Source organism: Pempheris klunzingeri, chromosome 11 (genome assembly GCF_042242105.1).
Source record: "Pempheris klunzingeri isolate RE-2024b chromosome 11, fPemKlu1.hap1, whole genome shotgun sequence".
Classification (NCBI taxonomy): domain Eukaryota; kingdom Metazoa; phylum Chordata; class Actinopteri; order Acropomatiformes; family Pempheridae; genus Pempheris; species Pempheris klunzingeri.
In genome coordinates this window covers 4,357,953-4,385,692 of record NC_092022.1, presented here as the reverse complement: position 1 = coordinate 4,385,692, position 27,740 = coordinate 4,357,953, and the positions used below count along the sequence as shown (strand labels likewise).

At 41.5% G+C, this 27,740-nt stretch overlaps 1 protein-coding gene across 1 annotated transcript; it reads left to right on the top strand.

Annotated features, from left to right (window-relative positions):
- Nucleotides 1-407: 407 nt before the first annotated feature.
- On the top strand, nucleotides 408-22,925 carry LOC139209652 (potassium voltage-gated channel subfamily KQT member 2-like). Its single transcript, XM_070839450.1, has 19 exons — nucleotides 408-706; nucleotides 8,847-8,937; nucleotides 9,025-9,151; nucleotides 9,408-9,583; nucleotides 10,726-10,851; nucleotides 10,967-11,077; nucleotides 12,897-12,992; nucleotides 13,111-13,205; nucleotides 13,837-13,896; nucleotides 14,630-14,659; nucleotides 15,387-15,440; nucleotides 16,318-16,523; nucleotides 18,103-18,150; nucleotides 18,422-18,439; nucleotides 19,271-19,376; nucleotides 20,029-20,160; nucleotides 20,786-20,854; nucleotides 21,680-21,773; nucleotides 21,924-22,925. The coding sequence occupies exons 1-19, from the start codon at nucleotides 408-410 to the stop codon at nucleotides 22,773-22,775; spliced, it is 2,790 nt and encodes a 929-aa protein (XP_070695551.1). The 3' UTR covers nucleotides 22,776-22,925.
- Nucleotides 22,926-27,740: the final 4,815 nt, after the last annotated feature.

Sequence of the window (27,740 nt, the reverse complement as noted above, 5' to 3'; positions counted from 1 at the left end):
CTTCAGTCGAAACAGCAACTTCTAATTGTTTTTAACAAAATGCTCCAAATTGGCAAACAGTTGTTATTGGGTGGATTGGACTGCCTTGCATATTCACTTTAGCAGTCTTAGTCATTTTCTGGGCCATTAAATGATTGCAGATAGCCTCTAAAATCGCTGATGGCCAACGTGACAAGACTGTGGAGAGAAAATTCATGTGCATTTCTGTCTGACTGTGTGTGCCAAACGGCCGGAAGGGGCTAAGGCAAAAGCAGACACTGTGCAGTTTCGCGTGGTTATTGCAATTGGTTTTCTAGGGGGACCGACACCGACTGCGTTCACCACCAGCACACACCCCTCAGCACCGGTGATGCATTCCCGCGGCAAGGACACGGACAACTCCGCGTTAGAGTCGTCTCGACTTTAGGATGGTGCAGAAATCTCTCAACGGCGGGGTTTACCCAGCTCAAGCCGGAGAGAAGAAGCACAAAGTCGGGTTCGTTGGACTGGACCCCGGGGCTCCTGAATCCAGCAGGGACGGGGCGCTGCTCATTGCGGGTTCGGAAAGCGGCAAGCGGAGCGGCATCCTCTGCAGACCGAGGTCCAGCATCTCCGCCGGGAGACCCAGACCGTCGAAGAAAAATGCCAGCTATCGGAAACTACAGAATTTCCTCTATAATGCGCTGGAAAGACCGCGGGGATGGGCGTTCATCTATCACGCTTACGTGTAAGTGTTCATGCCATCCCGGCCTTTTTTTTTTTTTTTTTTACTTTAGGATGCACCGCTGTTGCCGTGTCATCATCCTGAGGGGAGCTGTTGTGGACTTTAACATCTTTTTTTTTTTTTTTTTTTATCCCAGTTTCTACATTAATGATCATGTTAGCGCATTAAAGGGTTAAGCGTTGTCCTGCTGCCAAACCCGATCCGAGGAGGGGTGTCACTCCACCTGCATAACTCCTGCCATAACTCCTCATGCTGCAACTCATGCTTTATGCCACACCGACACGTCGGCTGCTCGATTCCGATACGTGTCACAGTTTATGATGATGCAGGATTTCACGCAGTGTTGTTTTCTCACAGTTCCCATGTGTTGCGGCAGCGTTGGCTTTCAGCACCGCGGTCCGTGGACAGCTCCGTGCCGCGTCGCACCGCGCCGCGCCGCGTCACTACTTTCACTAATCAACGTTGCGGTCCAGCTCTGCACACAGTCCTGTAGTGTACACTCTCACAATAACATAGAACATCTGTGTGCAGGCACATGGACTGTTCTGGGTAATACAGAGCCCTTCCTGTGTGCCGCCTGTGTGACTGCTGTCTGCCAAAGACTTAATGTTAGACCCCAGTGATGCCATCATAGTCTGTAAACTGTGGGTTGGTGCTCTGTGAGTTCACCAATGACAACAAGCTTTTGAGGGAAAACATCCTTTAAATTGGCACTGCAGCAATTTGGTCATGCATTTTGCGAAGTTGAAAGTTGAGGGACTAATTGATGCCAAGCTCCTACATTTCCCATAATGCAACTGTTGGTTAGAAACTACAGATCTGAAATGCACACCCTATGTTACGAAACTGTTGTCATCTCTTCTTCTTCTTCTTCTATTTTTTGTATTATTACCATCATTATTATCACCAATCATTATTCAATTGTCTGCACAATCTGAGCTACTAGTTGACTAATAATACATGTAATCTGCAGTAGTATGAAGGAGAGAGATGGTAACTACAGTATGTCAGTGTACGTGTGAGCTCTGTTATCCAAAGAAAAAGGTGGGTAAGCTGCAGTTGGTAGTTTACCCTCCAGCCATGCCCAAGTCCCTCTGATTCAGTGTTACTGCATGCTCGGTAGTGAGGAGTTGAAATGGCCAGAGCATTAAGGAATTCACTGTGCACAGCATATCGACTCCCCAGAGACGGCTGCATGCCCAGAAGTAAGCCTGTGCCTTAATGTGAAACCACACACACACACACACACACACACTCATAAGGCCCTTTGGGTGCTTGTGAAATATTAACTGAATACTACAGCAGCCAGCTAAAGCTCCTTCTTCTCCATTTGTTTTGCTTTTTTTTGGGAGATCCTCGGGAGAAGATCTTCAGGAGACGGCTGAATGTAGTGCAGGACGCTTCTTTTTTTGTACAATAATACAGCGTTTGGAGCCAAGCTACACAGAGCAACCTAGTTAGAACAGGGTCGGTAGCATTTGTGCTGCCTAAAATCAGAATTGTCTGGAAAGCATGTTGTAAATTAGTACAGAACTCGACCCTAATACAGAGAAATCTGTTCTGAAAAAGGGACTGTACACTGGACTGCGATGATAAAAGTCCTCCTGAAACACCAACAGTTACAGTGAATTCATACAAAGTTCCCACTTTTCCATCCAGCCTGCAAAAGAGCACTTGTGTAGAGTAACAAGAATAACTTCTCTCCTGGCCTCTGTGCCATTTGTCTGCACTATACATTATTCATAGTCACCACACTTCATTTAATCTCCCAAGTCTTTTTACTTCCAGCCAGCTGATTTATAAAACTATCATGTGCTGACTTCAGTCGAATCTTTCCTCTTCTCCTTCATTCTTCAACTTAGCTCTGCTCCCAAAGACAGCCTTTGACAAACAAAATGACACCACAGCCTTGAACTGACTAAGACAGCATTGCAAAATGTGCATCCTGCTCCGACAACGGCCATTTCTTTTTGATGGGTGTCCTCCTGAAATGTTAGGCGGGTGTTTTGTTCCTTGGTCTCGTTTGTAATGCATGTGTGAGCGATCAATATGTGGAACATGAGTACCTACAGCATGTGCAGAGTAGTCACGCTGCCTCTCGCTCTCTTTCTGCCTCTATCTATCTAGCTGTCTGATTCCAAGGCCACCCTTCCCCTTGTGTTCTGTCGCTGGTCCAACATCAGTTAAAGGGGAGAGACACAGTGATCCACAGTCAAGGATCTTCTAAAATGCAGCTTGCCATGAACATTTTGAATTCTTATAATTGAAACAGAAAACTTTAAAACCTCCGACAACACTGCTGTCAGAGCAGTTGCAGTTTGTCTCTGTTCTTTGTCAAAACCAAATCTGCAAAGAAGGACTTTTAATTTGTCATGTTTTTGTCTCTAGCTAGAGCTCTGCTTCCTGAGCTGATACAGAGATGACAGCTCTGATATCTTCACTGGTTTGGCTTCAACGGGAGCCTCATTACTGGTTGTCGTCTTTGCAGCAAGCCCCAGCTGTGTGAGGAAATTGAAAGGCCTCTGCAGCTGTGAGACGACAACGAGTGTCAGTTCTGCATCAAAGTGGAACAGGAGGACTACTGCTGAGAAACGACAGCAAAGAGAGTGGGGCAAACAACAAGTTCAGACAGTGATCAATCACTGAAAACAAATAAATGCTCTGGGAAACTTTCATAAAGCGATTCAGGGAGACAGATTGAGGACATGGTCCAGTTATTCGCTGCTCTGCTGAGCTGGCTGGCTGAAGACTAACTGGGGAAGAAAACAAGGCGAGGACAGCAGCAGACAGATGCTGGTTGCCAAGCTGCTGAGATGTGATCGAGTGGTCAAATCGAAGGGTGTCGGATGTGAAAGTGAAAGTAGGAGATTGGCGTTTGAATGCTGAGTCGTGTAGTTGTGTTATAGCTAGGAGTGGCTCGTGTGTTATTTTGATGAAAAGAAAAGCTGTTAGGATATTTTAATATTTAATAATGTTGTCCCTCTTGATGTTGACACACGAGTTCCCGTGTGCCCTCGCTCACGCTTGAAAGAAACTCTTTAAAGCAGCTTTAATCAGTATTTCTATCGTAACCATGGATGCCATGACAGCTTGTGGTGATGAACCAACGAATGACCCGACTCTGCAGTTCCCCTCAGCTCTTCAGAGCTTTATAGTGTATTTCTGTAACTGTACTACTTTTTCCTTATCAGAATCATCTTCACGTGGCTATAATATCTTCACACCAAACAAAAGATTGATCTACTTACACTGATTTGCAGATAGCAGGAAACTACTAACTATCTAACTAACAGAACAACATCTCCTGCTCCTCTGAGCTCCAGTTTTTGCCACAATTCAAATCCGTACAGTACATTTCAGATCTTATCTGAATGAAAAATGCAAACTCGCTTGAATCTCTGCAATGGAGTCGGCTTTTACTGGCTTCAATTGCATTGTATATTACATTATTTGCTGATATAGTTTTCACATGGCAGACTGAGCTAAAGCTACAAGGAGCATTATCTTGAAGTGCAGGCTTGGTGGGTATTATTGCTCTTTTATTAGTTCATTTCTTCATTCGCAGGACATTTTTTTTATTTTGCACATTAATCATACAATGAGTGAAGGTTCCTTTTTTCCGGAACAGGAGAACCTCTGAGTTATTCTCCAGTAATGGCTGCTGTGAATGCTGCCTGGTAAGGCACCTCTGTAGGGACACAGTAACAGCAGGTGGCTATATGCTAACAGGGTCACTCGTGTGTGTATTTAAACAAGATGAGTGCCCCAGAAAGTCATCACCACCCTCAAACATCCCCCAAGGAGTCCACCACAGAGTGGACGCCGCAGTGCCGGCACATGGTTATTTGCTCTCCTCGAGTTCGTCGCAGTCTAAATTTAGCGTGATGAGCATGTCTGGGTAGGCAATGTTGTGCTGAGCCGGGCAAATCAATGTTTCTTTATCTGCAGCTCAAGAGGAAATGCAGGCTTTTCTGCGTCCAACAACAACCCCCTCAACTTGATTGATCAATAGTCACGTTCCTACTGATGTCGCCTGGACCTCTCTGGCAACAAGTGTGTGTGTGTGTGAATGTGATAGTCACTCTAAGGGGGGATTTTATTGAGGACAAGAGGTGGCAATCCAGATGAGATGGCACAAAGATAGAGCTCTGTAGTCACATGTGTGTGTTTGCGTATTGCTCTATTGTGGTGGTGCATGTGGTGAACCTTCCGGTCTCTCTATCTTTCCGTCTAACTGATACAGAGCTGTAAAAGAGTGGTATCAATCCTCTCATCTTACCCTCAACAAGGCATATTCAAGTATTTCTTGAAACTGGTGCCTTCGCACAGTTGCAGACAGACACTGTAAACTACCCTCTCTGTACTGGCCTGACGAGACCTCATGTATATATTCGACCACGTTTCCCAGCCAGACTCTCTCATCACCATGAGCTGCCATGCGTATCCACAGACAGCATGGTGGAGAGGTACAAATGAATCCGCGGAAGCTTCGCTCTGCTGATGGTGAAGGGAAAGCCGGGCGAGTAGCTGTAAAAGCTAATTGTTTGACTGCTTCAGGAGGCAGGTTCGGTCCCTCTCCTTTATCAGCAAGTGTCCTCATTAGTAGGTACTGATGAGCTTGGCAGGGTCGGGTCAGGAAAGTTCCATAAACTGATGTCCAATTACACTTCAGCCAGCCTGCTTCTTTGTGCATGTTTCATTTCAGTGGGTATATGTATTAAGGGAATAAAAGAGATCTACTTTACTGTAATTTTATAAGTAGGAGCCATGTGTTATGGTAGTTGGATTTTTCTTCCAGCTAATTACTGGAAGAAAAATCCAACTCCCTCATGAGTATAAACATTTACTGGTGCAGTCTCACAGTGCATATTTTGGATTTTTGGTGTTTCCAGTATATATAAAAAATGTTGCTCCTCAGATGGTGAAATGACAAGTCAATGTGACAAGTCAAAGTTCTGTAGATGACGAGAGGCGAAGTGTCTGATTCCTTGACTGTCTGACCTTAATATGCTTCATGGCTATAGTGGAAAAGACATCTCAGGGCTGTCATAAAGAAATGTTTTTTCTGGACTTGGGGAAAGCAGGTGCATCTGACTCTCTTAGAGCTCAATATCTGCTCCAAAGTGTATACATAAATGGATTTTAACACAGTGCACATTTGCACCTTTACTCTTGCAGGAGGAGGCGGTGGAGGTGATAGTTAAGGCATCATGGGTGCTAAAAACAGGAAGAAAGAACTTTTTGTGTTTTTGCCATTCCTGGAACATTTATATGATGTAGGATGACCACTGCAACAAGAGAAACGTTAAAAAAAAAAGACTGTCCTGACTGTAATTCCAATATACCAGAAAACCTTTCAGCAGTTTATCAAAAACACACATTCAGTGTACTGTGGATGTAAAAGAGAATGACCTCAATCAAACCGAGCAAAGCAAAGCGTAGCCTAGCAAACTGGTTACAGCTGAATGTGGTATGAACTATTTTGTCTTTTTACTGGCATGTCTTTATGCCTCTGATGAGGAACAATCAGAATCAGCTTCACTATTGCTACATACCATTGATTTCTCCCGCTTTACTCTGATTGGCTGACAGCCAGCGGCCGCTGCCAAGACTTAGATGACCAAACAGAAACTGCAGCATCAGGTGAGCTGCGGTTTAGAGTCAAATAAATTCTAGTCAAAGAAAATTGATGTTTAGATTCAGACGTTTAGTCATTGGCTTGAATATGCGGCACGAGATTCAGTCCAGGGTGGACAGTTTTTATCAGTGCTGATTGTTGATTGAGTGCCTGATTGTTCTGGAGAATTTCAGGTTGTCTAATTTGTGTGTCAGGGCTGCTGTTAGCTCTCTCCAGGCCCTAAGTGATATTTTTTAAAGTTGCATGAATCAATATTTTGTACATTAATAATAGATGAAATGACTATGTGTAATGGAAAGGTGTTACCAGTAGGGATAAACCCACAGTTATCTCTCATCTCTGCAGCTTTCACGCCTTTCAGCTAATGGTTTTGGTTTTTTAGCCTTAAAAGTCAGGTTTGTTTCAGCGGTAAGACTTTGCGACTCGCTGGTGAACTTTGTTAAGCATTTAGCAGCTAAAGATCGATAAATGTTTCTCAGGATTTTCCCTTCAAGGAGCTAAAACCAGAGCTAAATGAAGGGTGAATAGTGGCCTTGTATTCATCAGGAGGACAGAAACACATCTCTCCAGATAAATGCTCAGTGTCTGCTGGATATGTTAATAGGTCTCACTGACATGTTAGGCATAGTAAACTCTCCATACTACTAAATTTTAAACCAACTGATGTAAAATAGTAATTAGGTTGGCCAGGTTGCATCTCAGATGCAAGTACATACAGTATAAAGTTTGAAATCACACACACCTTAACCTGAAGCTAAGTCTGCACCCTAAAATTGAATGATTTACGTGATGAGGCCTGTGTTCTGTCCTCATAAGAAATGCGAGTCCTCACAATGTAAACAGATTTATATCTGTTATACATGATACACTCACACACAGTACTCTCTCTCTCTCTTTTACACACACACACACACACACACACACACAACACCTGATCTTGTGCTCAAGAGATACTTGCCGTCTTTCCACAGTATCTCTACCATGATTAATGTTGGTTGCGCCTCGAAATCCTGCATTGGCCGAGTCTTGTGTTTCACCAGGCTCTCTCCATTAGCTCTGCTTTGGATTCCTTCCAAAAGATCTTCTCTAAGGAAAGTCCCTGAGGTCGAGCCCTGCCGCGCCTTTTCCTCTTCACATAGCATGTTATCTTCCATCCAATAATGCCCTTGCCTGATGCGCTCAGCCAGCCTGGGGGTGTGGCTGCAGAGACGGTTTTCCTCCAAATCTTTTTAGTGTCTTAGAATCACATCAGTCCACTGAAAACCATCACTTCTGTGTTTCATTCATCTTTGTGCAATGGTTAAGACAAGTTAAATCTAATAAGTTGATAACTCACATTCTATCTTGAAAAAAGTTAAAGGCAGAGTTTGCAACATTGAAGAAACTAGAAAAGAGTATTTCCTTCCTTCAGGCTTTCCTCCAAAGCCACACCCCCTTAACACACGAATGCGCTGCCTGACTAACGTTACTGCTGGAGGACGAGTCCATGACAGTGGCGTGACATGACAGTATTACTATGGATTGCTCTCAGGCAGTAGAATTTCAACCAATATAAGAAAAAATGCTCCTAGAGGAAGTTACAGACCCTGACTTTAATGTGGTAAACATCGCTAATGACTTGTACAGAAGTCAGATGATGTTGTTCAGACTTTATGGAGGAGGTTGTTAAGTGTTTCTCAGCAGTGAATACACTCCTTCTGGCTAATGAGACGGAGGCAGGTCCTCCATGTTCTACACTCACAGCTTATTGGATTTTGGGTCCATTTATGTGCAAACATGGTCTTACAGCATCACTCGAGGTGTCTTGTGCGAAACCTTAACATGACTAAAGTCATTTGGTTTCTTCAGGGAAAATCTGTGTTTGTCAGAGCTTTTTTATTACCTCATTTTTCTACATGCCTGCCATCAGTTCCTCTTTTAAGCTTTCTTTGTAATTTACTCACTAATTTGCTTATTTACTCATTCCGAGCTGCTGCTGGTGATGCAGTTTGGCTTGTTTCCACTAATAAAGGCGCCACCCAGGATCTGCAGCCCTGATTATTCATTCAGTCCCCAACTGTACCATCCCAGGCTTTAGAAACTGATTACCAGATGGTACATTATACTATCGCAGCCATTACACCAGCTGAATATTAAATCCAACGTGGAAATATCTAAGAGATTGGTTCATCCATCATGGTATCTAGCATGGAGATTTTTTTATTTTAGACTTTCTGTTTAACCAAAGATGTAGTCCCATTGGTTTAACCTGTTGAACTGGGACATTGTTTCTGAAACACATGATGTTGTTGAATAATTTTTCAATTCTTTGATCATAAAATTCTCCATTCATTTCCTTTGTATTGTTTTAGAGGTGAATATCAAAACCATACAAACTATCCATGTCTAGACACTACTAGGGGTTAGTGAATATATTGAATTTATTGTTTCTACAACTAGATTTGAACATTTAATGGTGACATACTTTTAAAAAACAACAACTGTACTTTTCCCCATCTCTTCCAGCTTCCTCTTGGTCTTCTCCTGCCTCATACTTTCAGTTTTTGCCACCATCAGAGAGTTCAAAAATAGCTCAGAGAGTGCCTTGTACATCCTGGTAGGTATAATTTCATTAGCTATAAGCCTATACTCTGTATGCATCTGTGCCACAGAGTTAACTCCATCACTTTGCTTTGCTCTGCAGGAAATTGTGACCATCGTGGTGTTTGGGGTGGAGTACATTGTGAGAATATGGGCTGCCGGCTGTTGCTGTCGATACAGAGGATGGAGAGGGAGGCTAAAATTTGCCAGAAAGCCTTTCTGTGTCATAGGTGAGAAAACAGGGTCTGCTTGTGTTTTGCTGGCTGTCACTTCTCTCACCTTGCTCTCTCAGAAGAACTCAGCACAGACACATTACTTGGCTTCTCCGTTCCTTCCTGGAGGGTTTGAAGGAGGATATGATAACCATCTGCTTTCATGTGATTTTCAGCAGTAAAGTGTTGTTAATTCAGTCTGATTTGGTCAGAGATATACTATCTCTGCCTTTTAGTGATCGGAGAAACTTTATGATTGTGTTTCTCTCTCCAGACATCATGGTGCTGATTGCCTCAGTATCTGTACTGGCAGCCGGATCTCAGGGCAATGTTTTTGCCACTTCGGCCATCAGGAGTCTGAGATTCCTGCAGATCCTGCGTATGCTGCGTATGGACCGGCGTGGAGGCACCTGGAAGCTGCTCGGATCTGTAGTTTACGCCCACAGCAAGGTGATCCTGATGTCATTTATTTTTCTGTGGATGTTCACAAGGAGTTGACTTTCCTTTGCTGAAACACCTCTCTCAGTTTTTAATTGGAGGTTGGGTATTACTAGTCAGAGAAATACTGTATTTGAATATAGCACCCAGAATTTTACAGATGTGGTGAAAGTATTTCTTCAGCCCTGAGTAAAGTGTGTAGTCTTACTGTACATACAACCTTAAAACACCAGGACAACCTGAATGTTGCCTGAGAGGCAAAACTCATGCTAGAAATAGGAATTTTAAAAAGTCCCCGCCATCCACAGGTGGCACCCTATCAAACTGAGCTTTTAAATCTTCACTGTAAAGACTTTAATTGGCACATTTATATATTATTTATATAATATTTGTACACCATAATAAGTTATTTTAGGGCACGTTTTCTAAATGGATACATAAAGACAAGGGGGATGGCTGACCTTCAAGACTTCTTCATCAAGTTACCATTACCCATATGTTACTACACACATTTAGATACTTGTTGTAACAGGTTTTAGTCCTCCGCCCAAGTTTGAGTCTGAGTCACTAGTATTTAAGTCTACTTCAAGTGACGTGTGAAATTGAATTCCAGTCTATGACTCAAGTAGTTAAAGTAAAAAAAAAAAAAGTGAAAGTAGAAATGAATCATCACTCACGGCAGACGTCATCTTCACATTTGAACCACCTGCGTTGAAGCTAAAAGTGCAGCAGCTCTTTATTTTCCACTGTACCACTTGAGTGACACACTATTTCCAGTTGTGTCTCTTCCAACTAATTCTGTCATCCTCATGTGAGGAAACATGATTCACGCAGTTTTATTTTAATGAGCTTTGAAATAGAATCATTTTCTTGCGCTAATAAGCTGTGGAAAATGTGTGCATTTTGAATGTGATGTGGTGAGAAGGAGAGAGGGAGGGTGTGTAGCATGTGTGGAGCCGAGGGAAATAAAGACGTTTATGAAATACTTGGTTTACCACAGGGGGCATGCCACACACATAATCATCCCCAATATTATTACAGAATGGCCATTTTGACCATATTACATGGGTTACATCACTACATTACAAGGGAGCCTAGATGACACTTTATTACTTTAGATCCCCGGAGGCTCATTGCATTGGTTTTCTCCGTAGGAGCTCATCACAGCGTGGTATATAGGCTTCCTGTGCCTCATCCTGGCTTCGTTTCTCGTCTACTCTGTGGAAAAGGAGTCAAATGATGAGTTTGAGACCTATGCTGATGCTCTTTGGTGGGGACTGGTAAGACTAAACAGTACTAAACAGTACACGCTTTAGAGTAAAAAATATGAAATACAACATATCTACTGCCACACCTCTCAAATCAAGCAGTGACTTTGATTTCTTTCTTCACCAGATCACTCTCACCACCATCGGTTATGGTGATAAGGTTCCTAAGACCTGGAATGGACGCTTGCTGGCAGCCACATTCAGTATGATCGGCGTGGCCTTCTTCGCACTTCCTGCTGTAAGTATGATGGATCATAAGGACTACTTTGCTCACTTAAAGTGCTGATGATTGTAAGAGCCTCATTTATGTTCATTTAGTTTGTATCCACTCATCGATGTGGTGTTCCTGATCTGCGCCTCCCTGTCTGTCCAGCTATATGGCTAGTTCTTCCTTACACTTTCGTCGGATGATGTTTTAATCTCTATAGATGTTGTTCCAGGTCTGCTGTGTTTGCTGCCTCTCGTGCTACCCCTTCTCCTTTTGCTTATTCCAAACAATCAGAACATTAAACACAAATGTTTTACAATGAAACGCCCACCAGACTGTTAATATTTGGACAGGTAGATGTAAAAACTCTGACTTGGCTCAGTCTCATCACCTTTGTTTCCAACAAACAGCTGTTTTCAGTGAAAGAGCTCAGATTAGCCCACTGTAAGCTACCTTTTTTTTTCTCAGAAGTTCATAGAGACCAAAAGCAGAACATAAAGAAGAAAATAAATGTTGCACTTAAAATTCACCAGAAACCTGGCTTCCAAATTGTGGGGCCCATAGAGCATAGAGCATAGAGCCGGCTAACTTGTGGTTAGCCATCTGCTGTCATGAATGGGGATAAAAGGATTTAGTTGTGTCTCCTCTAGACTTTCCAAATGTTCTCCAACAGAAGAGATCAAATTCTTATCCACTGATCTACAGATGTGTCTTTCTCAGTAAAAGTCTATGGGAAACAGTCTGTTTGGGCCCAATGGCGTCACATAACGGCCTCTATATCAAATGCTCAAAGGCTGCCGCACTTCTATATAATATAATATCAGCTTTATAAGGCATTATGTCAGTTTAGTGTTCACAGTTTGCTGCGCTGCCGCCTAGTGGACCAAAATCCCAATTGATGCTGCTTTATAATTTAGGGCTTAAGTTATAATAAAAGTCATGAAACACTTTTTTTGCTCCATACATTTATAAAAGACAAGTGTTCAGTAAAGAAATCCAACTGTAATGCACATTTTCCAGACATTTTGAGTTGTAAAAGCAGGGAGGGCACAACTGGAACCAATAACATTAACAATCATGGCTTAATTACATTTAATTGTCTCAGTGAACCAGCATACACACAACACCAAGGCCCCGGGACATCATCATTAACCATCATTAATGTCCTTAATTAAACCTGCGCCTTTCCTGCGCTGTAACAAAGGCACAGTATATATATTGGAAAAGGATGTGCAATACTAAATGGCTTTCAGTCTTTTATGATCCTACTTTAGTCAATCAGGAAAGACTGCACTCTAAGTGAGCCTCTGCGCAACATTACTTCTGTCACTGTGGTACTTTGTCTACAGAAAAAAGCTAAAAGCTTCCTCCAAATCTCTTTTCTCCCTTTAAGTTCAGAAAGCTCTCATCTTATGATGTTGCAATTCTAGTCACTGATGTTTTTGTTAGTTGCTGTTAAATGCTGGGCCTTTCACCTGAGATCTGAAGATGTCAGACTCAGCTGTAAGCTTGGGTAAGCAGCTAAGGCCTATACAGGCTACCACACCTAAAAAAGCTGTGGATTGTTGTATCAGCATTCAGTTACCGGGAAATAATCACCACTTTGCCACACCGGCCTCTGATGTGTGTGGAGGAAATCTTTTCTATTACCCTGAGGCTTTGCAGACGTGAAAATGTGTGCCATTGTGTATTTACTAGATTTTTTTTTGTTGGATTTGCTTGCTGTTTTCTGTTGTGAAAGAGTCCCACTAGGTGATGGAGGAGATAGCTCGCTGTTATCCCAACTCCTGACCAGTAGAAGCCAATAAAGATCACTGATCACTTAATGTGTTGCTCTGAATCTGTAAAGGGCATCCTGGGTTCTGGCTTTGCCTTGAAAGTCCAAGAGCAGCACAGGCAGAAACATTTTGAGAAGAGACGTAACCCTGCAGCAGGTCTCATCCAGGTATGCATCCGAGAAATCTATATGATAACACCAGCACGTGTAGATTTATCAAACAGAACTGATCTCTGATTTGTGCTCCAGACAGAAAGCTGAAAAGACTTTTTATCTCTCCGTGCAGGGTGCGTGGAGGTTTTATGCTACCAACCTGTCCCGCACAGATCTGCTGTGCACTTGGGATTTTTACGAGCAGACTGTAGCTGTTCCAATGTACCGGTAAGTAATGAAACTGCCTGAATGATGCTGCACATTATTCAGCATTTTCAATAAATACAACTGTTTTGCTCGTATCACATTCTGCCGTCTCTCTTAAAAGTGCGAAGGCAAGAGGATAACTGAACCTGACAGAATTTCTTCATCGGATTGTGTTCCAAACCCTCTTGTTGAATCAGATACTACTGTCTGTTGTGGAGAATCACAGACCGGTGTGAATTTTCCCATTCTGCTTTAATAAGGGTTATTTCACAGTGGATGAGGCTGCTGTTGGCAGTGACACTGGGGCCCCTTTGAAATGCTGCTCAAAAGACAAATACTGCCAGTGGCTACTTTGTAAAATTACCACTGATATTGCTGTCCAACTTTATGAATCAGCAAATAAGCTGCCGCACTTGACTTTCACAATGCAGATTTCAGCCTTTTATGCGTCTAGAAGTGGAGGATCGCTTGTTTGTTCTATTTGAAAATGAGCTCTTGTTGCAGCAGTAATTTGAGGTGAAAAGGTGATGACCAGAAGAACAGACATCTGCCAAATTAAATGGAATTAGCTTTAAAGTGCCCGACGGCAAACATCAACCCTATCAACACTGACTGTTGAGAGAATGACAAAATGCTCTTTGTCTTTTCCTAGACTTATTCCTCCTCTGAATCAGCTGGACCTGCTGAGGAATCTGAAGGGCAAGTCATTCAGGTACAAACACGACAGTAAGAATAACTATCTTGTGACGATGAGGATGTCAGGATGCTGATAATGGGGATGACAGTGATTAATAATGATGAAGCAATAAACTTGAAATAGAAATACAGATTTGAAAAAAAGTTTGGCATCTGTTTTAAAGCTGAACTAATCAATATTGTTATATAAAAAAGACTCAAATAACTGTATGCAATGTGAAAGGGGTCAGCCAGTCACACACACACACACACACACACACACACACATTTATTGCCTGACTGCAGTTCCTCTCAGCTTGGTTCGCTCTCCTAGCCCTGCTTTTGGACACAGATGATGACTAATTTCAGCAAAAAAGCTAAACATATGCAGTACCTGTGCAGCACCAACTGTCAGACAGCTAACTCATCGAGTGAATATTGTGCTTAAATCAAGTTTAAATGAATATCTATGTTTCTCAGTATGTGCTGGATATGCAAATAGGCAACTGCTTGCTAACAAATTTACTTTATCAACTTGAAAGGCTACTTCTTTCCGTTTCCACTGCCCCCAAGTGGCCAGAAAAAAAAACACAGTTACTGCAGGTTTACACAAAAAATAATTCTCCGGACATGATTCCTGTTGTACGACAAGTGATTCTCAAAGCTTCAACTTAACCCAAACAACAACTGGGGTGATGCTAATTATGACATACAGTGTAGTACATGACTCACTCGCTCTGAGTAACAGATCTTCTCTTCTCTTCTTACAGGAAAGAGTCTCAAACAGAAACTTCTCCCAGGTCTGTGATCAGTTTGGTTTTTCTTTCTCCTCAGCTCCCTTTGGCTTCACTTCAATTCTGCTCTTAGCTGCTGCTGAGGCACTCTTCTTGGGGGAGTGTGTGTAAGTGTGTGTGTGTGTTTGTATGTGTGTGTATGTGTGCGCGCTTGCTGGGGGTTGTTGTAAGTCCTGCGTGTCAGACATGGATGTGGCTGCGTGTTAAGTGCCTCCTTCAAGAACGGTCATGCCGCATTTGCTCACATGGTGCTCAAAGATCAGCTCACTTTGGCCTCACTCCCAACTGGCAGCTCTATTAAATATTCACCAATAAGCTGTTCTTTGATACTCTAGCTTTCAGCATCACCACAGGAAAAAGTGATTTTGAACACTTTAAAAGCCTTGCTTGATTTTTTATCACACTGTTTTTGACAAAAGAAACAAGTGTAATTAATGAAAATGTAGTAACACTTTATCATGACATAGACCTTATAATACATTTGAATATTTTGTTGAAGTATAAAAAATCAGCCCTGAACATCATTAGATTCTTTCAACACGTGGGAAAATAGAGACACCCATACATAAGTGTTCATGTATGATATGATGGACAAACAGGTTGCAAATGAGTTATAAACTATGGTTACAATAAAGTGTTACTGGCATCACAGTATGGCACACACTGCTGTTTTTGTGACTGTACCCACTGCTATTTTATCTTTTTCTGTCTCCTCTACTGCCCACCACTCCAGTAATGAAAATGCACACAAAGACAGACTTTGCGGGTGCTGTCCGAGGGCTATTAGGTATAGTGGCTGTACAGATACTAACAACTGCACTGCAAGTCTGTGTGTCTCCTTTACATTCCTACCTCTGTTCCTCTTCATCTTTAAGCACAAGTTAAGGTAGAGGAATCAAACAATAAGACATTGTATCTGTGTGGGTGTTAAATCTGATCAAATCTAGTATAGTTGCTTATAGTTCAGCCCTGTCAGTGATCTCTACATGAAAAGTTGTATGCTCGATATAGATACAAGAGCTAATCTGCCCCCATCTTTTACTCCTTTTCCCTAAAAAAAATACAGATATACATCCTTGTTTACCACCCTGTCACAGTTGATTTATGGTTTCTGTTTAGTAATGTCTTTGTGCAGTTTATTTGCTTGCCGCCTTTTTTGCCGATTCAGCCCTTATACACTTCTGTTCAGCAGCCAAGGTGCATATTGCCGAGTACCTAACAGTGCGTTTCCTTTGAGCGATTCCTGTGTATCAGGCGGGGCATAAAGTATGATGGTGAATTATTTTGCATGATTTGCGTTCACTTTTTGCACAGAGTGAGACCACGGCTCTTTGTTTTGAGATGTGCACTGTCACTTTGCTTCCCATGCATGCCTGCTTGTAGCTTCCTGCTGCTTGCCTGACCCACTGAAATGCTCCACTATGTTGGTATGTGGACATGGCTCCTTCTGCTGTAGGACATTGCCCATTTTGCGTTTCTGCTGAGGTAAGATTTACTATCACTATCAGCATTATCAGTGCTGAATTCCACAAAGACAACACTTAAAACAACAAAGCAGTAGGATACAGACACTTAGCTACACAGAGTTATTCAATTTAGTGTTGCTGTAATGAAAAATTGCTAAATCGGTGACATTTCCCTTCTCATTACTTGCTTCCTTGTAGTCGGAAGGCCAGCCTGAAGGACAAGGTGTTCCCCAGTCCTTCCAAGGCTCCCGTGGCCAAGGGGAAGGCCCAGTCTCCGGGGCTGGAGGACGGGGCCGAGGCGAGTCCCAGCAAGGTCACCAAGACCTGGAGCTTCAGTGAAAAGAACCGAGGGCCAAAGCACGCCTTCAGAGTCCGGGGCAGCACCTCACGCCAAAACTCAGAGGGTGAGGGAGCTCCACACAGTCCAGCACAACATGTGACCAGATTAATAATGAGTGTTAGTGTACAGACCAGCTTTGGCATATACAGATTCCTGAAGGACAGTCCCACCACTTTAGTTTTGGGAAAGTAACATTTAAACCATCATGAACTACACTAAACTCTGTAGAAAAAACTCTACTAAAAACTAAGGGAGGTTCACAGCTGTTTAAAGGAATAGTTTAAAGGAAAAGAAATACTATTTAATGACTGATTTAATTGAAAATGAAATTACATTGTAGTTTTACTGGTAGTTTTAATGTATATACAAAATACATCTTGCACTGCACACAACAAGCTTTCATACAAGGCAAATATACAGTGTATCTACTATTTTTTAGCAAAACACTATATTTATAATTCATTAATGTTATTTTTCAAAAATCTAATCTGTTGACATTTATATCACAAGTTACTGTTTCTTTATAAAATCATATACAATAGCTTACGACTATGTTGTAGTCATGCTGTTGGCAGTGGATTTATCCATCACAGTGTGGCTTCATGCCAGCTCAAAGACCAAGACTTTGCAGCTGTGTGTTTTTAGAAGGAGGGTTGTTGATGGCATTTAATTAATTGGTATTAAGCCTCTTTAAGATGCAGCCATTGAAGTGTGATGTAATTGTCATGCAGGTAATGTTGCTGTATGGTTTCTCCTGCATGCACTTAAAGGATAACTTTTTTATTTTTAAACTTGGGGCCTGATTTGACATATTTGGGGTTTGAAATGACTGGTGGGTACAAAAGATTTTGGAATAGGTCCAGTAGATCGGAGAACAGTGAAATGGCCTGTTTGTGCCAGTGACAGGCTCAGATTGTTAGTCGAAGTGTCTGATAACATTACAGAAAGTCCAGAGATAAACTTTTCAGACCTTTTTGCTCAACCAGAAACAGCAATTAAATTGCTGGGCTGAAAGCCACCATACTCCACTGACAAAAACGATCATTTTACACGGTAATTGCTGGTCTACTGCTGTCTTGATCAATTAGTTTGTGTTATTGGTGTTTTTATCATATAGTATATAACTGTTTTCATCATATAACATATAACTTTAGTTTTTATCCAACACAATATTTGTGTAACACACAATAACACAAAGAAACAGATCAAGTCAGCCACTACAAAAACAAGCACTTGAAGTGAACGTACTTTGAGCACAATTGCCCCAAAGGGTTACATTCTGGTGCCCATTCTGCTGCTGATGGAGGCGATTTACTCAACCAGTACCAAAAACTTTTGTACCTACCAGACATTCGAACCCCAAATATGTAAAAATAGATCCCACATTAAAAAAACACTGGGGTTATCCTTTAAACATAGGGGGAAGAAATTCTCAGCACACCAGGGTCTGTAGGTTTGGATGTTGGTGTCCAGCCATCATTTATTACTAGACAGCCTAACTGCATCCATATGTCATCCAGGCCACTGTATCACTATCAACAAGTATACTTCTTCTCCTTCACCATTTCTTTGGCTTTTTGTTAAACAATTTGAACCAGTTCTCATTAGTTGTTTTTCTTCTTCCGCTTCATGGCATGTTAAAGTGCTGATTGAAATGCAGGATGAAGACTTTGGACTGAAGAGTTCTCCAGGTTAGACAAGTCATCCTGACATGTCTGTAATATACTCTGTAATGTCTAGATGTAGATTTCACCATATCCGTTTTATAAAGCTTTAGTAATATATGCAGTTTGTTAAGCGTAGCTGTAAGAGAAGAGAGAGCAGCCCTTTCAAACATGAACCAGAAACCATTCAGTGGACTCCACATGTTCCCATGTTTGGAATTGATTTGTCTGCCATAGTCATCCTGCTAGAATCCATAACAAATCTTTTTCCATGTCTCTCCTCTTTCTCTTTTTGCAGCAATTGAAGGTTTAATAAGTAAGACATTGGGATATTTATGTTGGTTGGCTTCTTTGGGGGAAATAATCAAAAGACAAGTCAGCTTCATCAGTCTGAGAAACCTGCATGCTTAGATCTGTTCACTTGACATGAGCCCCCCCCCCCTCCTTTTTTCCTCCTTTACTTATACAGTTTGAGCTTTACCGTCCAATGCTGACTGAAGACTGAAGCATGATACGAGCTCAGAACACGCATGTAATGATTTAAGTATTAATTAGAATTGTGAGAGCTCCATACATATTACTATAGTATCTATTCACAGTAGTAGTAGGCGAAGTTAATCGCGGGTTCAAGTCAAGTAGTGCCAAGATAATACATGATTGAGTCCGAAATGCCCAAAGCCCCGAAATGCCCAAAGCCCCGCTTTACGTTGCATGCAGCGACCTCACTTTCCCTACCAGATTCTCATCTAATTTCTAATTTCTGATTGCCTGTATGCAGTCTGCTTTAAAATCCAAAGATTAGCCCTCTGGCTAAACCAAACAAGCTACTTACAATGCTAATCTAGAGTTCAATTGGTGGTGGGAAGAGAGTACTTGGCATTAAAGGTTCAAGTAAAGCTTTTACCCATCAGCACTATCCTTCAATTCTGCACCAAGTGTTTTTTTTTTTTCTGTTTTTCCACGAAGCCCGCTCACCATGCTCACACAACTGGCTAACTGGCTTGAAACCAACTTGGTAATTGAATCTTGCACCTCCTTAAACTGAAAAGCAACAGCTCTGCTTTGCTTCTGCTGTAGATGGTCATCTACCGGTCGCGTGGAAGCGGATGAAATATTCTTTAAGAGTGTCCTTGTCTTTGCTCTGTAGAGGCGAGCCTCCCAGGAGAGGAAATTGGTGATGATAAGAGCTGCCACTGTGAGTTTCTCACTCAAGACTTACCACCAGGCTTGAAGGTTACAATAAGGGCAATTTGGTAAGGATTCGCTTTAATGCTACATTTTTGTGGTTCTGCGATGTTTACTTTCCTCATGGAGACAAAATAGGGAATCATGGTTTGTGGTGCAGGCTTTACTCGCTCTGACCTTCTGATTTCTAGTTTATTATAACGAAGGTGTAACTTTTTGTAACTTTTGGCCACTTAATAGGTTTTTACTTTACTCTGGAAATCCTTGAATTAGAATAATCTTAACTCAAGGCTTACTTACTAGCTTTTTTTTTTTTTGAGCTTTCCAACATATCTAACAGCTGACCAAAGTTTTATGCTCAAGTCATGTGACAACAAGAGAACTCCATCTGCGGATGAAGACTATAAGACATGGTGGAGAGCTCTGGAAAAAGCTAGTAAGTTGGGAGTTCAGATGAAAATAACAATCAAAAAGAAAATATCCTTTAAGAAGAAAAGCTGTGTAAAATTCTTATCGTGTGTCTTTTGAAGGAAAAGCATTTTAATGTGCCACAGAAGGAAAAGTACACATGGAAATAAAACAAAACAATGATGCTGTGAACTGCTTCAGTTTCAGGGTCCTAGTATTGCTCACCGTCCTTAATGGCATTGATGACACCTGTGCTTTTCTGACGTCTGCTGTGAAAAAGGCCTAGTTGTGTCTCTGTGTGCTCTCCTTCAGCATCATGAAGTTTCTGGTGTCAAAGAGGAGGTTCAAGGAGAGCTTGCGGCCCTATGATGTCATGGATGTGATCGAGCAGTACTCTGCAGGTCACCTGGACATGCTGTCTCGCATTAAGAACCTGCAGTCCAGGCAAGTGCACGTTCACTGTACAGTATGTTTGCATAAGTTTCAATCTGACCCAAACTCATTTTCAGGTTGTCTCAAGAGTGAATAACCTGTCCGACTGTCACCGTGAGCCTAAATGTCTGGATGGATGTGGATTTAATGTTCTTAAATTCAGAAGAATAGTAGAAATGTGATTTAGTAATATGGTGTCACTGGATACACACATGTTGTGACACACAAGTCACTGATTTGCCTGTTTCATTTGTCCAGCTACATGTGTTGTATTCACATCTCAGTCTCCTATCTGTAACCTTTATATATCAAAATATGGTTCACTCCTTCAGCTTTGAATGCGTCACAAATTCATTTTAGATATGACATTGAAGAATAACTCACACTACTTTTTTTTTAAAATCAGTTTTACTTCCCACATATTAGCTCCTCAGATTTTGTTCCCCCAGAGATCTAACATGTAGAATAAATATATTCCAACAGTGAAACACATGCACTTTTCATCCACAAAGCAAGTCAGACTCACCGTATGTCTTGTTTGTGTGGAATATATTGAAAGTTGTTCTCCATAGCTGATGTGATTCCCACTTTGCTTCATTTTGCATTGCACTCATATCGTCTCTGTGTGCCTTGCCAGGATAGATATGATTGTGGGGCCCCCTCCCCCATCAACACCTCGCCATAAGAAGTCCACTGAAGGTCCTAGGTTAGGTTAATAGACTGCACCTCTAGAATGACCGTGTTACCAGCATTATGCTCCTTAAAGCATAGTCCAAATATTAAAGCAGTTACATGCTACCTTATTATTTTGACTGATGGAACCCCTTTTGAGTTCAAGCCACTTGATCTGTCTCATTTAGCTGGATAAAACGTGCCGTCATGAGGCAGTGTTAAACATTTTATGTGAAATAGAACCAAGAAAATGATTTTGAACAGTTTTACGTGCAACATTGTGAGGATGTTGTGCAGTTACCTCAGCTCTTATGTCACATTATATCAGCTACTGTCACAAGGCCAAGCAAAGAAAATGTAAAAAGTGAGACAATGCTCGACTTTTTCTCACTGAATGTTAATGAGTCGTGTCACATGGCCTCACTCAACAGGGGTTTGACAGTGCTAGATGCTTGCTCTCACATAGGAGAGACAGAGGGAGAGCTCCCCCAGTAGGATGCAATGGAAATGAAGCATGAAGCACAACAAAAGCATGCCAAGTGATGCATTTTGGCCCGTGACAAAATGTCCCCTCTATTCACACTGTGTCTCATTTAAGAGCGCCTAATATCATGATGCATGCATCCACACCGACCACCTGAAATTTCTTAAGGATATGCTCAAGTGGCCATCATTAATTCATTCATTTCAAGCATAACTGTGGCTTGACGAGTATCATTAACATAAACGCTTTCATTTCCTAATTTCCATGTGACAACCGTTCACATTATGGCATCAATTAAAACGTTTGAGTTAAACCCATGTGGCAGAACAGAGTGTTTTTTTTTTTAACTCAGATTTTACTTTTCTCAAATGCTAGAGTTGATCAGATAGTTGGTAAAGGTCCTAAAGCCGAAGGGGAGGCTGCAGATGACCAGAGCATGATGGGACGGCTGGTCAAAGTGGAAAAGCAGGTACAATGTTTAAAAGAAGCATGAGTTGGTTTTATACTGAGGTCAATCATTTGAGTATTTTGTAATTTATGTTTTTCTGATGATCACATATTTTATTTCTGATGAAGGAGCACCATGTCCTCATTTGTGTGTTTTACTTTCTCCCTGCAGGTGGTCTGCATGGACAGGAAACTTGATTTCCTGGTCAATGTGTACGTGCAGCGTATGGGCATCCCTCGCTCTGAAACAGACGCCTTTTTCAACTCCAAAGAGCCGTACCCAGCCCCGCCTTACCACAGCCCAGAGGAGAGCAAAGAGGAGAAGGAGAATAAAGAGGAGGTGAAGGAGGAAATAGAGGTGAAGACATGCTCAGCTGTAGATGTCCCATGCTCTGATGGATCTTTGGAAAAGAAGGATCCTTTACTGGGTCGGTCTGTGTCAAGATCGGTGGGCACCCCCTCTGGCAGCCACAGCCGCCCCTCTACCTCCTGGCAGCACCAGCTGCAGCACCCACTCAGCCAGCCTGCCTGGAACAGCAGTGTGGCCAACACTCCTTCACCAATCGGTGGCGGTGGCGATCATTCGCCCACCCTGTTCCGCCTCCCACCTCCACCTGCCCCTGTTCACGACCGATCCCTCTCTGGGACGGGCACCAGCGGCAGAGAGAGCCACTCCCATGGCAGGAGGCGCCACAGGAGGCACAGGTGCCAACAGGATGCCACCGCCGTGGAGAGTGACACATCTCTATCCATCCCGTCTGTTGACCATGAGGAGCTGGAGCGCTCCTTCAGCGGCTTTAGCATCTCCCAGGCAAAGGAGGACTTCTTTGGGCCTTCTTTCTTCGCAGGCTCAGGAGGGGGAGCTGGAGCAGGGACTGAAGCTGGACTCTCACTCTGTGCCAGGGTCAGACCCTTCATAGCAGAGGGAGAATCAGACACAGACTCTGACCTCTATGCTCCTTCACCTCTGTCCTTCACCGGAGAGGTCTCATGTGGAGAGAGGGGATGGCCGGGCCTGAAGTAGGTCAGTGAGGACTGCTCTGCCCAGCAGAGGGGTGTAAGAGATCAGTGCTTCATCGGGAGACCTAGAAGCCTACTGACTGACTGCGGTTGCAGATGATGCTATTACAGACTATTCTAGGTTAAGTGGATGGTTATGATTAGCTGTTTATTACTGAAGATGGTGAAAATAGAAAAAACAAAGGATTTTCCTTTATCACGTTTTTTTGTTTGTGATGTAACACTTTACAAGCAATGCTTAATTACAGTTGCATTGTATCCATCCACATCTTGATTAAATAGAAAAATAGCTGTTTAGGGACATTTCTTCAACATAGTTGGGGACATTTTTGTGGTATTTATTAGTGATGAACGGTACACGAGAGTATAAATGCGTGAGAGACACTTAATTTTCATCAAACTTGTATGCAACATGCAAGATAAACTCACTTTGATTTCTTTTATGAGTACTGAGTGCATTTCAGCACTTTGTCTGTTACTCTCACCACGTTAACTTTCAGAACATAGTGGGAGTTAGTAATGCAAGATTGTTAAAGTCGTATCACTTGGTTAGTATGGTGTCTTGATAACTTCTATACCTTTGAATGACTTGAGGTGTTATGATGCCAAAACCTTAGCTATAATTAGATTCTCGCAGAGTTAAAAGACATGTGCTTGCTTGGCAGCATCATTAATTCAGCCTGGTGTTTACCGATTACTACAGAAGAACTCCCCTAAAACTATTGCAGATAGTTCCCCTTCAATAAACCAGTGAACCTGCAGCATGGCATGTTAAATGGTTGAATTAAGGACTGTGTTAAGCAGGATACAAAACCAGACAACGGCTGCAAAAAGTCAGCAGTAAAATTCTATGACTGTTTTTCTTCTATACAGGCAAACAGAGCAGTGAATAAAACATGAAAATGTGCATGCATGACTGGTTTCAAGCTACAGTGTGTTATTTTCTTTATGGGGCTTTGCTTGAATCCCAATCATGTAAATGCAGCCAGAGCTTGCTAATTTCAATGGCTCTTCTTTTCTGGGCAGATATGTCCACAAATGATGTACATTTTAACTACAAAGGCAGATGTGTAATGCCACTTGTGGAAACAACATGGGTTCAAATGGACATTAGCTCATGCATTTTGTATTGTTATGACACAACATGCAGAAGGTGGACTGAGTAAATCATACGTGACATCTGTTACCCAGACATGATGTTTTTCAGCCTGCAATGCATAGGTCAGTCATCTGACAGTCATCAGACTCTGCTGATGTGTCAGTTCTGCACTAAGTAAGGAAATGCAAGAAAAAGAAAGCAAGGCAATCAAGAATCACCCTTCACCAACATTAACATGGCCTTATTTTTCACCTGAAAATCTATTGTTTTCTAAGAAAGAAAGTAAATTAACAATTTCATTCCAAACATTTCATATAGGTAGTGCAAGTACATTTTCAAGTGTTATAAAGGAGGTTCTGTAGCCCGAGAGCAGCTGCTCCGGGTTACAAATGTACCCACTGATAAGGCTAAAAGCATGGGATCATTAGGGGCATCTGAAGCATGAACAGTTCTTGTTGAAACTAACCCGAGTCATTGCAAATCAACTTCAACATTTAACATCAACACTGAAACGTGGACATGATAACAGTGGAAATATCATTTAGTACAGAGAGTTCACGCAAGATACACAGTCCACGTTTTACAGAAACAAATAACCAAACCTGTTGGCATGTTTTCTATGACCCAAAGAAAGGACCTGTATGGTTTTACATGATACAGTAGCTCTTAGTTCAACACCAACATGTAACTGCACCTTCTTCTTCTTCAATAATAAAACTTTGTACATCACTGAAAACCAAGTTTTTGGTCTTTTGTTTTCATACTGTGACACTGTGTTAAAACAAGACAGTTAGAATGTAGTGCAATGGTGGCCAAGTTTCACTAGATGGCAATCAAGAGCTTCAGCTGAGTGGATCCATGTTAAACCATAGATAGATAGATAGATAGATAGATAGATAGATAGATAGATAGATAGATAGATAGATAGATAGATAAAACAACTGAACAAACAAATAAATAAGTAATAAATCACTTAGTAATGCTTTACAGATCAGTTTTCCATTAGTAGGAACAACTACCTAGACTGGAAGGTGTTGCAGGACACTTCTTTGGATGTCTTTTCTTGCAAATTCTTCCAAATCCTCTTATTAACAACTGGCTAACATGCTTAACTACATACTTGATGACTCATTAGATTAATTGGTTGATTAATCAACTATACAAACCTTCATATCTGCATCATAGAAACTACAATATTATAGAAAGAATAAACAGCAGTTAGGGGGATTCGTCACAGCTTGCCAACCCAAAAGTTCTTCTTATCGATGCTTTATAACAGATCTACATTCTAAGCGATCTGTTAATCATTAGTGAATAAATCAATAACACCATTTGTCACCATTTCTAATCAGTTCTGCGTGACTTATCAGGAAATCTAAAAGCTTTGCACAAGGTTTTGGAAACAGGCGGCAGTGGTTTGCTGCCATTCAGCCATAATGACAATGGGCGATAAGACTTAGCTCAGAGTCAACGTTCCAGCTCAGTGCAAACAACTTCTTCCACACCAAATTCCCAAAATGATTTATTTTGATCCTTTCTTTGGAAGGAGCAGCCCCAAAAAGGTTTTGATGAAGCTAGAAACACTCCATAAGACTGGTCCAAAGTCTTATTGTATGCTGTGACATGAAGGTTTCTCTTTGTTGAAACTAATTGGAGCCGACATAAACAATAAAAAAAAACCCGGACCAAAGGTGCACAAAAGCATGTGACCTGTCCACATACATTTGACCATATGGCGTAAATTAAGCCACTGTATTGTAACTCTCTACAAAAAATTGATTTATTCATTGCTGACAGATTTTATTTAACAACCTATTTAACAACTGTTGGCTTACGTCAATGAAATAACGAAGGAGCGTTTCCATGCCACACGTTCAGCCCTGGGTCAGCCAATTTGTTAAGTGTTGTGAGGCCAGGATTTTAGTTGAAAGGGTGATACAAATAGGAATTGATTGGCTCATTAATAAAAGTCTGATGATGGCTACGCAGCACCTAAGGCTTATTTACTCTGTGCGGCACCTGGGGGAATAGCAGCCTTCTTGACCACACAAAGCACAAACCAGAGCACGAACAACCAGAAGACACAAGCATTTGAAATATAATTTGTACGACAGTAGTGTTGTTGCTATGGAAAACACTGTTTAAGTAACATTAGCACCAAAATGAATTTGTGAGATTCAAATGTCTGCATAGAATATTTATTCAAAGACAAGGGATTAGCGTTTCAACGGTGTCATTAGACAGAGGTAAGACATTGACTCTGTGGTGATGAATGAGAAGACCCAACGATCAATGAAACCATTAGTGACCTGACTCTTATGAGAAACCTGTCGACATATAGGGGCCAAAAACAGATGGACTATATGCATTTTACGTTACACATTCACAGTTTCTTTTCATCTCTTCCTGAGAATAAATGACGCTAATTCTTTAAATGAGCTCAGATCATGTGGAAAGCCTTAATTTGCTATAGGTGTCTTTCTGCTGTTGCAGCTGAGAGCAAGAGATGACTCTGTGTCCTTGGCACCGGCTGTGTTTGTGTATAGGTCCAGTGTGCTGGTTTCCATGTAAACATTTTATTTATATTTAGTGTTAGTTAACATCAGCGAAATGCCATCAATGTCCACCAAGGGCACATGCAGGTGACCTTCCTTTCTCTCTCTGTAACACACACACACACACACACAAAGACACATGGGTCCATAATGAAGATGGGGGTTGGGATTAATGGTTGTGTAAATAATATCGGCGAACATATATCACAATTTAGATTCATTACATTATTGGCAGCATTTCAGACAAAGGCTCAGGAAAATCACAAGGGGGATCTGTATTGTTTCAGCGCTTTAGAAGTGCAGTGGGTTGTCATTCTGATAACCAACCCGATTAACAGTGTGACAAACGTGTGAAAAATAACAGCATACACATGAGAAAACAGAATCAAATTCAGGCCAGACATGTGATATGAAAGAAAGGGGGATTTTTAGCTGAGGTAAATATACAGTACAGTACGTATCTGAGGTAAGGACACTTAATTAAGTGATCTCTTCATGTGTAGCGCCTCAGTGAATAACTTTCAATACATATTAATAATATATATGACATTTATACAGACATATTCTCATTGTGGGTCCTAAGTAAAAAGAAAAGAAAAGAAAAAAAATTCAGATATTGGATTGGATATAGCCGTAGGAGAATAATACCTCAGCTCAGACTGAACGTAATTGATGCATGCTTCTTATCATTAATCAGCAGACAATTATCGAATTGGACTGATCTTAATTCCCTCAAGGATTTTCAGCAGCAAGTCTAGTCATCCATTTATCAGAGTGGAGGAAGGATAAGGCAATTTTATTAATGTACATTAACTGACTTGACTAATTAGCTTGATGTACTAGTTGTTGGACAGCAAAGTCACGAGTATGTAACTGTGCAAAACTCATTTAGAAGAGATAATCAGAGAGCTGTGTACCTACAGTATCAACAGTTTACATAATGGGAAGGTACATTTTCACTACATCACATGCAGCTGCTATCATCAGATTTAGATTGCATGTGCGTGAAACAGGTTAAGATGATACCAAAGCTACACTGCGACGACCTAAACACAAGCAAACACACTGATTGATCTATGTGCTGCCCTCCTTTCTTTATTGAAAAACATGTCTTTGTTAGTGATTTGAACAGTGTCCTATCAGGAAACGTTTCACTCTGCACTCCAATAAAAATCATATATTGCCACTGCTCCCGTTTGGTGTGAATGGCGAGGTCAAACTGTAGCAATGATTAAACTTCAAATGTCTTTTTTGTTTGTTTTGAAGAAACATAGATATAGATATCCACTGATCGTATGGCTAAAACATGAAAAAA